Source organism: Sabethes cyaneus, chromosome 3 (genome assembly GCF_943734655.1).
Source record: "Sabethes cyaneus chromosome 3, idSabCyanKW18_F2, whole genome shotgun sequence".
In the NCBI taxonomy this organism is placed as follows: Eukaryota; Metazoa; Arthropoda; class Insecta; order Diptera; family Culicidae; genus Sabethes; species Sabethes cyaneus.
The window spans coordinates 107644022-107662929 of record NC_071355.1 but is presented as its reverse complement, the minus strand read 5'-3'; the positions used below and the strand labels follow the sequence as shown (position 1 = coordinate 107662929).

Genomic DNA, 18908 nt, shown 5'->3' with positions numbered 1-18908 from the left:
AAGTCACTGAAACATTGTTCAATTGTTGGGCTGACATAAAAACAAGACCCTCGGTGACTGACCGATTTCAAATTTTTCAACCGACTTTCATACCTTTCTAACAGAGTATAAGAAAGGTAAAAGCTGTTCAACCTTATGTCCTATTAATAAATAACAGTAGTATAGTTGTACTATTAAAAAAAATCTTTGTTATTATTTTGTTCATTTACATGGAAGAAACTATGACAATCCTAATTTAGGTCCATTCAAAAATCAAAAATAGGTCCAATTCAAGATCCCAACATGATCCATTCCATTTGACAATCAGATTCCCGTTTCGAATCGATCATTCACACATATCTAGATAGAATTGACAAAAGGGCGAATGTCGCAAATGTAAACAAAACGGGCGAGAGTTACTTTTTGCTGGCCCAGCATAGGAAAATCAACCTTCACTCGGTTTGTTTACGCTTGCGACATTCGCCCTTTTGTTAATTCTATCTTCATATGCGCATACAATGTAAATACATAATTTTCAAATGTGTGATGTTTACCACCAGCACTGCAGCGACACTGGCATTCTATATATATTGATTCTACTCAAAATATCCATGAAACACCAGCGACACTGGCATTCTATATTGATCATACTTTTTTGAAGGATTTTCTTCTATGTGTCATGTCAGTTCGTCAGTGCTTAAATTAAATACAAATTTCTTACATACATTCACATAAAAACATTTTGTTCAACAAATGTGAGTGTGGAGCACTTTATAAAGATAACAAATCTATTCTAGCTGCTCAGTGGACGTAATGGGTAAAAATGGTCCGTTTGCGGTTTTCCTCACATAGATAATACCCTGTTTAGTAGTTACTGACTGCAATTTGTTTTCATTACGCAGTTTTAAGGCTGCTTGCTTAATGGATTTTGCACTGGGTGTGCGATTTTCGTTAATGAAAATACGACGATCGAGATTAAAGCCTAGGTGCTTTAGATTTAGGTTGCGTCTAGACAGGTATCTCGCATAGAACTCGTCCCGTAAACTAGTCATCAAAAACTGCAACAAGGTAAAGCATTGGTCCCCATCAGATAAGTTACCGGAACGCAGCCGTTTGCATTGAATACGTGGTGTTTTTCTTTCATCGAAACCAATTGCCCGTGCCATTCTCAGTAGATAACCTTGAAGATCCTCGGTTGAAACATATGGTACACCTACAGCTATCAACTCATTTCGATGTTCGATGCGACGGATGTTCTCGGTAGCCGAATCCAGACGATTGCTAACCGTGGTGAGATCAGTTCGGATCGATTTAAATTCTACACTGCTTTTTGATTCCAGTTCGATAATATCGCTTTCGATGGTATCAATTTGCTTTTGTAAGTCCAGTTTAATCTCGTTCAGTTTAGATGTGAGATCAGTTTTCAACGAGTCGATCTTCTGGTTGGTCTCATCAAAGCATTTATACAAAATTTGTAACGCACTCTCCAAAGTGGGCCCGGTACTGCTAAATTGTCACCATCCTTCTTAAAGACCGGAGTATTAGATCCAGTACCGCTCCGTAACCGCGTTCTCTCGTCAGCCGACATTTTACCAGCAAGCAGAATACGATGGATTAATGAGTTGAACGATAACAATAGCACCAATAGGGGGTAATTCCAAAAAATCTTTTCGAAAAGTAGTCAGGCTTAGCGGTTTGCCGATCGATTTTCAATATTTGTGCACAGGCGATCGGAACATCTTCTAAGACTTGGCTCAAATGAAGAACGCTATTATTTCGTAAGTGTACTTCATATCCTAGTGCCGAAAATTATATGCTCTTGTACATACTTTTAATGGGGCCATAAATGTTATTCATGGTGATACAAATGATTTTTATGTGCCTCACACATATATGTTATTTGTCAGATCAAATTGCAAAAAATATGTAGTTAGACACATAAAGAGTATACGGAAATTTGCCTCAGTGTAGATATTCTCCTGGCGCTAATCACTACAGTTTCATAGGAATAACACATGAATCATATTCAATGGTAAAACCATGGGTAAAACCACTCATCGACAGGCAACCATGCTTTTGCAGCCAACATCTCAACGTGAGCGAAAATGAAACAGCATTTCATCACTTCGTTTCACTCGACTGCCAGCAGCTTGATTTGGGCCCGCTGTCAAATTTTGTGCCCAGGACATGCTGTCGTTGATGTTTACTGCAGCTCGATATAGAGATGTCGATGGGGTGTGTAAAACACTTTGAGATGACCTAATATTCACATCAACTCATCGTGAAAGCCACGTGAATTTCCAAAAAAAATCGAATATAGCCTAAACTTATGCAGTTTACTCAATAAATGGAGAATTATTTTCAGTTAAAAGCTATTGACAAAAAAATCGAATTGAAATAAAATAAGAGAAATGTTAAAATTTTGCCTCTAAGTTGGTATCGAGGCATGCTGTGTGTTCGAATCTCGGCAGAGAGAGGCTGTAAGAGTCCATAGGATCGAGTCTCTTCGAGACGCGGCTAGGGTCGAAACAAGCTGACAACTTATACTTCATGCTTTTCAAGATCGCTTTTGAGGGGGTAATTCGACAAGTAGATATCCAATCGAGAAGTTTGATTTTCAGTAATTGTAGAAAACTACGCATGCGCTTTGATATTAAAGCCAGAAACATTACCACAACGGAGGCCATTTGCGCTAGACTGAAAACAGAGGCCAGGAGGATTGAGCTTAAAATAAATGCGCCGAAGACAAAATACATACATGATAGAGGCTCAAACAAGACCAACGCGCGCTTTTCGGTACGCGCGCGGACGGTAACTGTTGACAACGACGAATTAGAAGTGGTGGATGGGTTCGTGTATGTGGGATCGCAGGTGGCCGTGGACAGCAACACAAAACAAATGAGGAGGTCCAGCGACTTATTCAAGCAGGACATCGGGTCTACTTTTCCCTTCGCAATACGGTACGATCAAGAGGCATAAGCCGTGGTACGAAACTAACAATGTACAAACCCCCTGCTAGACCGATAGCTTTTAGGGATTTACCAATGCGTACTGAGGACATACACGCCCTTGCGGACGATATTTGGCGGAGTACAAGCTGGAAGTGAAGAGTGACGCAGGTGCGTGAATCAAAGGACACTACTTGAGGAGTCTGCGAACAGCATATGTCGTAAGGAAAACGGTTCTATTCAACAACTCCACCGGCACCCAGAACACAGCGACTCAACGTGCAACATGGCTTGACCGAGTCTAATCGACATTTTTTATTTTTTAAATAGAAAAAACTACAACTTCAGAAACGCCTGCGAAATGGGCGACGAGTAACCCAAAATCAATTTGAATAAAGCTTAAAACAGCACGAACCATCCCAACTCTAAGCTGCTGACGACAACGACGAGGATCGTAAAACCAGCCCTGCAAATTTTCTTGTGTTTTAAACCAGGACCCGGCATAGTCGAAACAAATAAATGAAGCTGACTTTCTCTCATCTTCGCATCATACATGAAGCGACTGCATTCTATATGCCTCCAACATGAAATTGTTTGGGAGAACGCAAAGCTGCTAAAAAATGTGAGAAAATCCTCTCATTTAAATACGTGGGAATCGATGTACATCAGCACCGCAGATCGACTTTTAATGAATGAAGATGATGCGCTCATCTCATCGCCTCTCTTTCAACTGACGAAACTGAATCTGTAGCAGACAACAAATCACAATACGTACACCGAAAAAACTCTACACGTGCGATCAATGTACAGATCACATAGATATTCTCCTGGTGCTAATCACTACAGTTCCATAAGAATAACACATGAATCATATTCAATTGCAAAACCATGGGTAAACACTTTGAAATGATCTGATATTCACATCAACTCATCGTGAAAGCCACGTGAATTTCAAATAGAATAACTTTTCATAAGAGTTACCCTTTGATTAAACGTGTAAAACCAGTGAAATATTTCTAAAAACTTACACCTTAATTTCATGTGGATTGCAACAGGATATGATCTAGTGGTAAAACACGTGGATTTGCGGTGCTAAAACAGTGACTACCATGTTGATTGAAGTTTTGTTGGGAAAGCATGGTTGTTTAACGTGTTTTCCATATGAAATATTTCATTTCACTTTAAATTGAAGGGAAACACTTTTGATACCCGAATGATTGACATATGAAACAAGATTATCAATATTTGCACGTTGAAATTCATGTGTAAGATCTTATGGTAACGCCGTGTCTATTTTTATCAGTGTATGCAGTCGACCACCGCTCCGTAGATGGGTTGGATCAAACCCGAAACCGGTTAGCGAAAAAGGTAATTTTAATGTTTTGTAAGAACCATAAGTGATGTGTCTTGTTTGTTCGTGTTAAGTTGTTCTTACGTTAAGCAAAAAAGTCAATTTATAAGTTGATATGAAGCGACTGGTTTCATCTATTGAATAGAACGTTTCAAGCAAGCGTCTGCTGAAGTTGGTGACTGTTCCAAGTGACGACAACTGAAAGTCGCGAAAATTAAATAATACATGTGTGGACATACATGTAGGAAATGTTACTCAAATTCAATTCATTTGCGTTAAAAGTTACTGACCCTCTACTGAATATTTAATAGAAAAGTGAAAATGAAACTTTAAAACCGATCGTCATGCTGAAGTGAACCCCGTTTTACTGACACAGACACTGAAGCCAGCTTTGAAGCGAAGCGGTGTTGCTTCATTGTCGAGTGACGATTTGCAATTGAAAGTGCCGTTGTCGGGTCCTGCTCTAAACTGATGCCTGAGAAATTTCAAGCTTGAAAATGTAGAACAAATTTTCTTCAGGGGTGATTTGAAACTAACACCCCCAAACACCCCCCTCCCCCCGTCGCTACGCCCATGAGCTATGTACACCGAAAAAACTATACACGTGCGTTCAATGTGCAGATCACATAGATATTCTCCTGGTGCTAATGACTACAGTTTCATAGGAATAACACATGAATCATATTCAATGGTAAAACCATGGGTAAAACATTTTGAGATGACCAAATATTCACATCAACTCATCGTGAAAGCCACGGGAATTTCAAATAGAATGTCATTTCATAAGAGTTAGGTAACTCTTTGATTAAACGTGTAAAACCAGTGAAATATTTATAAAAACTTACACCTTAATTTCATGTGGATTGCAACAGGATACGATCTAATGGTAAAACACGTGGATTTGCAGTGCGAAAGCAGTGACTACCATGTTGATTGAAGGTTTGTTGGAAAAACATGGTTGTTTAACGTGTTTCCCATATGAAATATTTCATTTCACGTTAAATCGAAGGCAAACGCTTTTGATACCCGAATGATTGACAAATGAAATAAGATTATCAATATTTGCACGTTGAAATTTCCACGTTGTTCACGTTGAAATTCGTGTGTAAGATCTCTAGGTAACGCCGTGTCTATTTGTTTCGGTGTAGATACGCCAGTCTTTGATTTCCTCATACATCAGTGAAAAGTATGCCATCAACACTATCTACTGGCGGTAGGGTGGACTAGACTTTCACAGTCTTTGTATCGCCTACTCATTTTACACAAGTGTTAGTGACAAATGATACAGTCAAACGAATACTACGACTAATACGACGACGAATACTATGACAGATTAGTACCACATCCCTGGCACGAACGTCATTCTCATACATTTTTCTTGAAACCGTTTGAGCCAGGCTTGCTGGCTCAATTTTGACAGCATCTGTAAGAATTACGCAATCATAGGGTTTTATGGTTCAGAAAATATGTTGCATGCAGGATGTAGATAATGAACGATGTTCGTTTTTTTGTGCTATCGGCAACATAAGATAGGAAAAATTCTGACTTTTTAGTCTTATTTTTTACGATAAACAAAAAAGGGAAACAACACGCTGCTTTCGTCATACTGCGCAGCATTAAATACAAACGTTGACTCGTTTAAATTTTGTTTCAAAATTTGTTGTCTACCTCTATTACCACCACTATCGGAGGCGGCTTCAGCTGACAACTGTCGTGACAGGGATGTGATTAGTACACCCTGTTGCCGTCAGAAGCCACTTTACTGACGATTGAATCTGCGAAGAGTGGCGTATCTATGTTTTTAATAATCTAAGATCAAAGTGCATTAAAATATGTCAATACACTTTGCATATGCATAACTTATAGACCAAATCAAGGTGACGTTGTTTGGCAGACACAGGCGCCCTTATTGTTTACAAACAGACCGCAGAGACCACAGTTACTCTGGAATGCCATGTATGATGAGCTACCCACTGGGGTCGAGATCACTGGTTTCGCCGATGATATCGTCCTTACAGTGGTAGGCGAGTTTCTAGAGGCGGTGGAAATGCTGGCATCAGACGCCATAAGCATAATAGAGAGTTGGATGGCGGGCGTCAATCTACGATTGGCTCATCACAAGACGGAAGCGCTGATGATCAGCAACCGTAAGTCGGCCTTAGAGGGCAAAATAATCGTTGGAGGACAGGTGATTGTCTCCAAACGAAGTTTGAAGTACCTGGGTGTTATGGCAGACAACAGGCTGAACTTCACCAGCCATGTGAATTATGCACGAACAAACAAGACACATCACTTATGGTTCCTACCAAACATTAAAAGTACCTTTTTCGCTAACCGGTTTCGAGTTAGATCCAACCCATCTACGGAGCGCTGGTCGACTGCATACGTATTGTGATTTGTTGTCTGCTACAGATTCAGTTTCGTCAGTTGAAAGAGAGGCGATGATGATGAGCGCCTCATCTTCTTTCATTAAAAGCCGATCTGCGGTGCTGATGTGCATCGATTCCCACGCATTTAAATGAGAGGATTTTCTCACATTTTTTAGCAGCTTTGCGTTCTCCCAATCAATTTCATGTTGGAGGCAGATAGAATGCATCGCTACACTCGAATCGTTGGTTACCATTTTTGGACCTGCTGATTACCAGAAAGGAAGACAATACTCTGAAGTTCAGCATTTTCCGCAAACCAACATCTACAGACTGCTACATTACTACGGACTCGAATCACTTCGGGGCCCAAAAACAAGCAGCCTTTCACTCTATGGCGCACCGCCTGGTCAATATACCCATGGAGAGGGAGGATTTTGCAGCCGAAAGCCAAAAAATTCAGAAAGCGGCTGAATTAAATGGGTACGACAAGAGTTTTGTGGATAAAATAATCGGTAAACATATCCGTAAAAAACAGCGTAAAATGCGATTGGGGTTATTGCAGCCATGATTCCCATATGCATACTTCTAGGTGAGGACATCGAGTGCCATAGGCAGAGGAACGTCAGGGGCGCTAGGGACAGAGTTAGGCTGGACTCTATTAGGGGTTGGCAGGCGGAATGAGATCGCACCGATCACGGTAGGTGGACCCATAGGCTGATCCAGAACAGATCGTCCTAGATCGGTAGAGGACATGGTGAGGTAAACTTTTTCCTTACCCAGTTTCTGTCGGGACATGGATGCTTTAAGAAGTATCTACACACGCGTGGGCGGGTAGGCTCACCCTTTTGCCCCGTTTGCACGGTAGCCGAGGAAACGGTGGAGCATGTGATGTTTCACTGCCCGCGTTTCACGACCACTCGGCGGGTGATGGTTGCGGTCGTTGGGGAAGACACCAACGTCGACAACATCGTGCAGAGAATGTGCGCTGAGCAGCGCGCATGAGGTGCCGTCGATAGGGCGGCAACGGATGTGATTACGGAGTTGCAACAGCTAGAACGTTTGCAACGACAGGGCCTGACATAGCTTAGCTAGGGTCAGTAAAGGGCTGATTGGGCAGCCCAGGCCCTAGGTGAAGTGGCGGTAAGAAGCGACAAGGGGGTTGTGTGAACCCATATACGCAACGGTTAAGTCGGAGTGCTTAGGCACGTACTCCCTCCCGAAGTAAAACCTGTAGTTCCGGGAGGGGTTCAGGAATGGGCAGCAGGAGAGTTTTAGTAGGTAGGCGCATGTTGGCACCTGTGAATCCTATTCGGCACCGTGAAGGTGCTGTCTATGAAGATTTTCTCCCTGCATAAACAATCCAAAAAAAAAGACCGCGGAGTCCAACAAGGTTTCAACCGTTTAAACGGCAACTTTGTTGTTTAAACAGCATTATAAGAAAATTAAAATCCCGAGTTAATCCACCTAGCGGCGTGACCTAGCCTTTCTACTGCCACAATAATCATTATTTAACTTCTCAGGAACATCTATAATTAACTTCACTATATTTTTGAATATCCGTTCTGTATTCTTCAAAATCCTTATTTGCCAGTAAAATTCACAACGTATTGCGTACAATAAGGCCATTAGAAATATTTAAAAAAGTTTTTATCCCTCCGGTGTTGGACCACTGAAGGGGGGGGGGGGCGAAAGAAAAACAAAGAGAATTGTTTAATCGAGCAAAAAAAAATGGATTTTAGGCATTTTTACTTAAAGTTTAAACGTGAAAACCAAATATATTCTTGCTTTTAATAAATACGTTGTTATTTTTCATGCAAAAATCTACGAACAAAAAGTCAAAAACGAAAGAAAATTTTTTTGGCCGAGTTTCGAAAATTCCACTGTTTGAACTTCCATTTCTATTTCGTGCTAGAAGCGTTAACTCAACTCGAACACTCATTTTTCTAATTTTTCAGGCTGTAGAGCCCACAGACAATTGATTTTATAAAAAAAAATTTAACACATATCCTACAAATTATTTTTTTTGCCCCTCGATTTTTCAAGCCAATTTTCAAGGGGGGGGGGGTGACAAAAACTTTGAAAATGGTTTGCAATGACCTAATTGGGTGCAGAAATACTTGTAAGCGTCATTTGTGTTACTTGATGAACACCTTATTTAGTTTTATAATATTTACGTGATTTATAGAAACATAATGTAAACACAAAAGATAATTTTTGCAGACTTGCATATATAGAAAATTAGAAATTAACCCTCTAACAGGCCTACAGACGGCCTTAACTTTCGGGAGCCACATACGAAACTTGTTTTGAATTGACAATATGAAATATGTGTTCATAGCAGATTTTTTGATATTTTGATATTAATACCATGCGTTCAAAAGGTACAGTGCTTTTCATAATGATAAGACCACCCTTGATTTGTATGTTTTTACGAGATTCAAATTGAATCACCCTAAACGAATTTTGACAATCGATCAATGATGACACAAATACATGTAAAAGACTGAAATTGAGTGCTTTTGTTCATACGTGATGCGAATGGAGGAAAAGTAGGTAAATATTCCTTTTCAAAAATATAAAACCACTTATCAATTTGTTTCGTTATATGACTATTTATTGGTGATGAATATAATTATTATTCATTTAACAGTATTTTGTTAATATGGGTAGACAAAAAAGTCTGAGGGAGCAAGAACAAGGGCAAATTTTGGCCTTCAGAAAGACAGGATGGGGGATCAGGAAAATTGCGAGAGAAATTGGACGTAGCCACTGCGTTGTCCTGAATTTTTTGAAAAATCCCGCTAGATATGGCCAGAAAAAAAGTACAGGACGAAAAAAGAAACTGACTGAAAGGGATGAGCGTCGTATTATCAGTAAAGCATCAAATTCTACGATGAGTTGTTCACAAATTCGCACCGAACTCATGTTGAAGGCTTCAGTTTCGACGGTTTGGCGGACATTAAACTGTTCACCAAATATAATACGATCAAAAATGATCAGCGCCCCACGTTTGCAACCTCGGCACAAGGAAGCACGCCTGGAATTCGCACGCCGAAACATGTCGCAAGACTGGAAAAAGGTAGGATAAAATTCTTTAGGATTCAGAAAATATATTTATTAAAACCACTTAAACAAAAATCATAATAGGTGATTTTCTCAGACGAGAAAAAATTTAACTTAGATGGACCGGACGGATTTAATGGCTATTGGCGAGATTTACGCAAGGAACCTCGATATTTTTCTAAGAGAAACTTTGGTGGCGGATCCGTTATGGTCTGGGGTGCATTTTATGACTCCGGAAGACTGGAAATCCAATTTGTATCACACAAAATGAAAAGATTCGACTACATAAATGTCCTTAAAGCCAGTTTGCTACCAAAGATTCGAAGAAGACGCAGGACGAAGTTGATTTTTCAACAGGATAACGCACGAATTCACACCAGCACTGAAACAATGACATGGTTGAAGTCTGAAAAGATTGCTGTTTTGGATTGGCCGGCTTGTTCACCGGATTTAAATCCGATTGAGAACATTTGGGGAATAATGGTCCGACGGATTTATGCTGATAATCGTCAATATTCAACAATCCACGAACTGAAAACTGCTATTCTTCAATCGTGGGAAGAAATCGATCTGGCAACACTGCAAAAATTGATCCAAAGTATGCCCAAACGTATCTTTCAAACTATTAACCGTTCTGGTGGCGTAACTGATTATTAAATATTTTTTATTGTTGTTTTTCATTATGGATACACGAGAAACTTCAAGTGGTCGTATCATTTTGAAAAACCTTTTTCTACAAAAATCGCTCTATTAAATTCACTTTCCAATTAAATAAATGAACTCTTGAACTTAAATCCATATTTTGACACTTAATTTCGTATTCCATCGGAAAAAAATCCCAAAATTGTTTATCTTTCGTGCAGCGTGAAATACATGGGTGGTCTTATCATTATGAAAAGCACTGTAGCATCTTTAAAAAACAAAAACAAAAAACAAGAGGTCAGTAAAATTATTATTATATTTCGCTTTTGAAGAAAAAGGATATCTACAACAAAATGGTTGATTGCTTGGCTTCAATTTTGCAATTTATCTGAATTAGAAAAAATAACTGAATAGAGCATTAGATATGAAAAAGAGAAATGGAACTATTTCTTAGCACCTTCAGATAATTATATTTGCATGAAAATCAAAACTCAAGCTTCTTTTGAATGTACTTTCATGAAAAGAAAGTCATTAGCTTGATCGCATCGTTTTTACAATGTATCCCGTTAGAGGGTTAGGGAAACAAGATGAGGTCGAATAATGCGAAAGCTGCGCCATAAATATGCTTGAGAATGGGAAATATGATCGGTATGATTTCCAATGCTTGTCAATTCGATTTATTTATTAAAATGTGATACATGACATAAGATTTCTGTCTTTTAAAGTGTCACTAACGAAAACAAATCGTACAAAATTACTACCGTACAATGTTTTCCTCCTATATTTTATATAAAATTTCTAAGCTATAGTATCTATTGATTGGAAAGAGCATCTATTGATGCGCAAAAATTGTTTGAAATTTATATAACTTTATTTGGAAAAATCAACTCACCACTATACCTACATGCTTAAATTAACTGCTTTTCTTCGCTTTTTCCTTTTCTTGTACAATTGTGAGTAACAGCAAGTGAAGATAATGTCAATTGTTCTGAAATCAAAGAAAAAAAACTTTCCGATTGAATCCCACTACAATGGGATTTCGAATTTGGCATGGATCGGTTTTGGCATGGCTCGATTTTGGCAACAAAAGTATCCGTTTTTGGCAGCACAAAATATTTTACTTCCAAAAGTATGCTTAAATATCAGTCAGTTTCCCCATTACTTTAAATGACAAAAAATATTGCCCTATGTGTGTTCATGAAAAAAAGTTTGCGGTTATAGAATGTTTCGAACAATAATATTTTTATTGCTTAGTTGTACCGCACGGATAGCTCTTGGCGGATTTCGTGAAAAAGGTTGCAATCGTTGATTAATAACATTTAGTGAATTTCTTATGCGTTTACATTCAATTTTGTCATATCAAAAAAGAGTCTCGATTTTGGCACGGTTTCGATATTGGCAACATAGGCGACACGCATTTGTTGCCAAATTCGAAATCCTACTGTATTTAATATTTATTTGCGACAGATACGTAGTTCGCCTACAACGTGCAGGCTTCATCAGTGTCTTATTTCGAAGCGTATGCGTATCTGTCGCGAAAAAATATTAAATAGTGGAATTTAGTCGGAAAAAGTTTTTTCTTTTCTTTAATTTCAGAGTTCATATTCCACATTCCACTATGAGGTTTCAAAAACTTCAGACAATTGACGTGACTCACTATTCTTGAATTTCAATGCAAATTTCAAAATTGCAAATTGTCATCACTTACACACATATACATACATACATACATACATACATACATACATACATAGACACATACATACATACATACATACATACATACATACATACATACATACATACATACATACATACATACATACATACATACATACATACATACATACATACATACATACATATATACATACATACATACATACATACATACATACATACATACATACATACATACGTACATACATACATACATACATACATACATACATACATACGTATATACATACATACATACATACACGCATACATCACACGAATTGAATACAATCAACATTTGATTAATATGTTTAGATTTTACACGTTTTAACGGTTTAATATGGTGCTTAACTGTTAAAGTTTGAATAACTTTTGAATGAACCGTCCGATTTTCAATAACTCAGTTTCGTTTGATAGATCTCGACAGTGATTTTCAAACAATAATAAATTGTGTGTTGTTTTACATTGAATTAATGCGTATATGTAACAAAAATATGTTTTAAATACTATTTTTTCACATTTCTTTATGTAACTTTCAAACTACAAGCCCAATCGTCATGAAATTTAGAAGTTAAGGCTCTTATTTCATATCAATTTGGTTCAAATCTGTTAAGGGACCTATGAGATAATGAAGTCCCATATTTTTCGTATTTTTATACATTACTTTTGAACTAAAAGTCCGATCAGTATGAAATTCAATAGCGATCTATGGGACACCTAGTCCTTTCATTTGACACTAAGAACATTAAAATCGGTCCAGCCATCTCCGAGAAAAGTAAGTGAGTTTGAAAGCGTAACACACGCACGCACGCACACACACACACACACCCACACACACACACACACACACACACACACACACACACACACACACACACACACACACACACACACACACACACACACACACACACACACACACACACACACACACACACACACACACACACACACACACACACACACACACACACACACACACACACACACACACACACACACACACACACACACACACACACACACACACACACACACACACACACACAGAAAATGCTCTGTTTTCGAAACTGAGTCGAATGGTATATGACAGGACACAGGCCCGCAGGACCTCCTTTACATTTCCGGTTTTCCGAGTGATTTCTATACCTTTATACTATCTATACCTATAAAGAAGGATTTCTGTCTGTCTGTCTGTCTGTCTGTCTGTCCCATGTTCCTTATAGAATCGAAAACTACTGAACCAATCGGCGTGAAAATTTGTATGTAGAGGTTTTTGGGGCCAGGAAAGGTTTTAGTGATGGTTAGAGACCCCTCCCCCCACTAAGAGGGGGGGCTCCCATACAAATGAAACACAAATTTCTGCAAAACTCGAGAACTAATCAAGTAAATAGAACCAAATTTGGCATGTGGGTGTTTTCGGTAACAAGAATTTATTCTAGGGTAATTTGAGACCCCTCCCCTCTTTATAAGGGGAATTATAACTCCTCTCCCCTTTAAGAGGGGGGGCTTCCATACAAATTTCCTCATAACTCGAGAACTAATCAAGCAAACGGAACCAAATTTGGCATGTGTGTGTTTTTGGAGACCAAAATTTTTTCTATGATGAATTGGGACCCCTCCCCACTTTAGGAGGGGGGGCTCCTATACAAGCGAAATACAAATTTCCTCATAACTCGAGAACTAATCAAGCAAATGGAACCAAATTTGGCATGTGAAGGTTTTCGAAGGCAAGAATATTTTCTATGATGAATTGGGACCCCTCCCCACTTTATGAGGGGGGGCTCATATACAAGCGAAATACAAATTTCCTCATAACTCAAGAGCTAATCAAGCAAATGGAACCAAATTTGGCATGTGAAGGTTTTCGAAGGCAAGAATATTTTCTATGCTGAATTGGGACCCCTCCCCACTTTAGGAGGGGGGGCTCATATACAAGCGAAATACAAATTTCTTCATAACTCGAGAACTAATCAAGCAAATGGAACCAAATTTGGCATGTGTGTGTTTTTGGAGACCAAAATTTTTTCTATGACGAATTGGGACCCCTCCCCACTTTAGGAGGGGGGGCTCCTATACAAACGAAATACAAATTTCCTCATAACTCGAGAACTAATCAAGCAAATAGAACCAAATTTGGCATGTGTGTGTTTTTGGAGACCAAAATTTTTTCTATGACGAATTGGGACCCCTCCCTACTTTAGGAGGGGGGGCTCCTATACAAGCGAAATACAAATTTCCTCATAACTCGAGAACTAATCAAGCAAATGGAACCAAATTTGACATGTAAGTGGTTTTGGACGCAAGATTTTTTTCTATGGTGAATTGAGACCCCTCTCTTCTTTAGAAAGTGAGTTATGGCCCATCTCCCCTTTAAGAGGGTGGGCTTCCATACAAATGAAATGCAAATTTCCTCTTATCTCGAGAACTAATCAATCAAATGGAACCAAATTTGGCATGAGGGGAGCTCCCATACAAATGAAATTCAAATTTCCCTTTAACTTGAGAACTAATCAAGCAAATGGAACCAAATTTGGCATGTGGGAGATTTTGGAGTCTTGAATTCATTTTACGATCGATAGAGACCTCTCACCCCTGTGGTAGGGGGCTATGGACTCTCATACAAATAAAACAGAAATTTTTGCGAAACTCAAAAACTAATCGAACGAGAAATTCGAGACTCTTCCATAAAACAATAGTCAATACAAGACCACAAAAACTATCTATAGTAACACTAGATCATTCAGGACGAGACGGTCGCGAGTGTTGCCGGTGACCCGCCGTCGGAAGCGCCGCCCACTGGGAGGCTTTCAAAACTCGAGATTGTGACAAAGATCATCCGAGATTCATGATTTATGTACAACACAGGTTAATTTGTGGCAATACGAAGTTTGTCGGGTCAGCTAGTATATTTATATAGTAGAAAGGCAAAAAGGCATTATGCCTGTAAAATGTTGAACACAGACGCGACATTCGACAGACATTCGAGGTACGATGCTGGTCTAACAAGCTAGTCGTCGTATGTTAGAATTTCGGCTAGGCGGTGCTTGCTAGTTAGAGTCAATAGGGTCGTTGCACTGGCCCCGTAATTTTCCTGTACTCTAACAGCCGGCTGCGAAGTCTGTCGATAAAGAAGGGTAATGTCTAAAGACGGTATAAACCCATGGCTTTGCTTTTGACATTCGATATAAACGAAAAGGATAATTTTCCAAAGTGTAAACAAGGGCGTCAGTATTTGTCAATTGACGGTATGATTTAGTCTGTAGACCAATTTACGAACTAACAACATTGCTGATATTGATATTGTTTTCCCGTGGGGTTATCTGTGGATTGTCAAAGTACCATCACGGCAATATCAATATCAGCACGCTACCTTCTCGCTTGTCATATAAAATTGTCAATATACACAAGCCTATAAAAAATAAATATAATGCGAAAGAATGAAATGCGTAGTTTATGTAGAATTTATTGCTTACTTAAGTATTTATTCATATTAACAGTTTTTTATGTGAATTTATATAACATTTATAAAAGTCACACTTCATTTGTGATTTCATAATCGCTAACTCCTAGTGAGCATCTTTTTTCTAGTATAATACTTGAAAACATTATACAATGATATTTTCTTCAAAATTTATAAATACTTGTATGGTTTGACATTTCAATGTTAATTCAATAACAATAACAACATAGTTTCTAATGTTATTCTAAAATTATTTTGAATTATTATTACAATTGAGGATAATAATAAGAATAAGAATAATAAGGAATTAATCAAAAAATAATTGATACTACTATTAACTATTATTTTCGCAGGTTTCATTCTTGCAACCGTTTAGCAATACGTTGTGGATATTGGTAATGGTATCTGTCCACGTTGTCGCATTGGTTCTTTATTTATTGGATAGGTTTTCTCCATTCGGCCGGTTTAAACTTACCACAAATGACAGTACTGAAGAGGATGCACTCAATTTAAGCTCAGCAATTTGGTTTGCTTGGGGAGTTCTTTTGAATAGTGGAATCGGTGAGGGCACCCCTAGAAGCTTTTCAGCGAGAGTGTTAGGTAAGTATTCCGTTTTCCTTGGTGACTCGCTTGCTTGTTTATATTGGTTAAACTTATCATTTCAGTGTTTGATTAAGTAGATTAAAATTATTAGTAGTGACCGATCATTTTTATTTCCGCTTAATCAAATAATATACGAAAAATATTTTCACTATTTTAAGTCAGAAATGAATGCTGTCAACAGAAAGTTTGTATTTGAAGAAACTTTGTTGAATACTGCATTCCTCAGTATTCAACGAAGCTTCTTAAAATTAGTTTTCTACAAATTTTCTGTAGACAGCAATCATTTCTGACTTTAAATAGAGAAAATATTTTTTGTATCTGCTTAGGGACACCCTAACGTCCGAATATTTTTACCTTTGTTAAGGTACCAGTACACTGTTTGCTTTATCGTCAAATTTTCTTCCTGTCAGAATTTGGGCAAATTTTGGTATTTGACAGACATATTTGTCTTGCCCTGTACACTGTTTGTCAAATTTGATGTCAAAAATTCGATCTGAGACGTTACCCGTGTTACAAAATCAAATAAATTTTGACATATTTTGTGGGGCCAGTACACTGTTTGCAAAACAGCATGAAATTCGTGAGATTATCAAATATATTCGGCCCGAAAATGTTTGCGCCAGCAGATTTCTGTGCAGATCAAACTGATCAAATACGCAAAAAAAGTACGCTCGGAAAGTGAGGCTATTCATTTAACAGGAAGCTGAAAGCCATTTTAATTTTTTTAAACACGTTTTAATACAGTCATTATTATTAATTCAAAATAATAAATACAAATTACTGCGATATGAAAAAATGCAATTTATATTCACTGAAATCGCTTTTTACGCGATTTTTTTACGCGACTATTTTTACGCGGTTTTCGGACTTTACGCGGTTTTTTTACGCGGTTTTGATTTACGCGGGACGTATCCTTCGCGTAAAAAGCGACTTGAGTGTAAATTCAATTTCTACATTTAGTGATGTCCGGTAATCGCTCGATTAATCGATTACAACATGGAATAATCGAATAATTTGTAATCGAATACTGCCAGCACGAGTAATTCATTTATCGAATAGTTTAAATAAGATAAAAAAATGCGAATAATCCCCATTAATCGTTCATAATCGTACGATTAATCGAATAATTTAACGAAATATTCGAATATTTATAGTCGAATACTACTAGCTAGACCGACCGACCGACCGACTAGACCGGAACCCGGACCTCAATTTTCGTTCCGATGTCGAACACTACGACTAGCACGAATACTGAACTAATCGATCAGTGCCTACTCGATCGATTAATCGGTAATCGAATAATTAAAAATTTCGGACATCACTAATATCAATACCAATGTCAGCCGTGTCGCTTTTGTCCAATACCAATATCAGCCGAATTGACCATTTTACGAACCATAACAACATTGCTGATATTGATTTTGCTTCAGAGCTGCCATCAATACAGATATTTGTGCATGCATAAATTTGGGACCCTACCGTTTTCTCCGGAGTATTTAATTTTATCGATCTAATCTTTTAAATAACATAAATAGTTTATGGACTACTTTAAAATTCAGGAACATTAGTAGAGCCAGAAATCACAGCAACTGAAATAATTGATGGGTCCCAAATTTATGTATGCACAAATATCTCTATTTGTGGCAGCTCTGTTTTGCTTTCCCGTGGGGCATCTGCGGATTGTCAAAGTACCAGCACAGCACAGGGAAGCGCCACATCAATATCAGCAAGTCAGCATGTCGCTTTGTCACGTAAAATGCTCTTTACATAAAGGCATTGCTTGGTATATAATAAGTTGGGCACCTACTTTTCAAAAGGTCCTTAGCAGATGCCAGATATATCCAACAAACATTTCTGTTGAATAACAGTTAATCAAGCGCTTATTACCCGGTAATCTATACCCCTACTATTCAAGAAAAATGAATGTTGGGTGCATGCATAAATTTGGGACATTATTTTTCCGCAGTATTTCATTTTTGCAGTCTAATTTTTGCTATAATGTACATAGTTTATGAAGTACTAGTACGTATTATAGAGATTGCTGACATTTACCGCACGCACAGTTCGCATTTGTTTGTTTTTTTTTTCGCTGCGAAAAATTTTTCACGATGCACACAAACCACTGTATTAGTCGCACATTAGCAATCCTGATACCGTCCGTTATTATGGCAGATGGTGTAAAAAGCTGGATAGCGCATCACTGTGCGATTACAGCGCACTACTTGCGACACACAAAACCAGAATAAAATTGAATGTCACACAGCTATCCACCTATTCGCGTGCGTAATGACGGCTACTGGATACAACTTTCGGAAAACGTTAGCATGCTTTTGGCAGCTTTATTCATGTTAAAAACGATAGCGATAGAACTGCCAGCACTGGAGATGGTTGTGTCAGTACCGGGTATCTTTCTCCTATTGGTAACGATAGGCTGTATACAATGAACTGTGGTAGGGCTGAAGAGACATCGGCTGGTATGTCAGAAGGAACATCAGCAAAAGAAGCGGGAATAAAGCGCGGCACCATCTGATACTGAAGGTGAATAGTGGGTATTTACTACCAAATATTAGCTAAATGTTACGAATGAATAGTGAATTTTCCGGCATCGTGTTGTAGAAGAAATTAGATGAAGGCCAAATATTCTGCTGGACCTTACGAAAGCTGATTCGTTGATAAATAGTGCGGCTTTTGATAAACTCAAACCGGACCAAACATTTAAAGGTTATAATTTGCGCCAGAATATAAATTCCCAACCTAATTAATGCATAGTT

General features: G+C 38.2%; 1 protein-coding gene across 1 annotated transcript in view; it reads left to right on the top strand.

The window, feature by feature from the left end:
* The window catches only part of LOC128744160 (glutamate [NMDA] receptor subunit 1), a 209103-nt gene that overhangs the window by 135287 nt on the left and 54908 nt on the right, over window positions 1-18908 (top strand). Inside the window, exon 11 of the mRNA XM_053840967.1 lies at window positions 15888-16134. Within this exon, the coding sequence (XP_053696942.1) occupies window positions 15888-16134 (247 nt within the window). The remainder of the gene's footprint in view (window positions 1-15887; window positions 16135-18908) is intronic.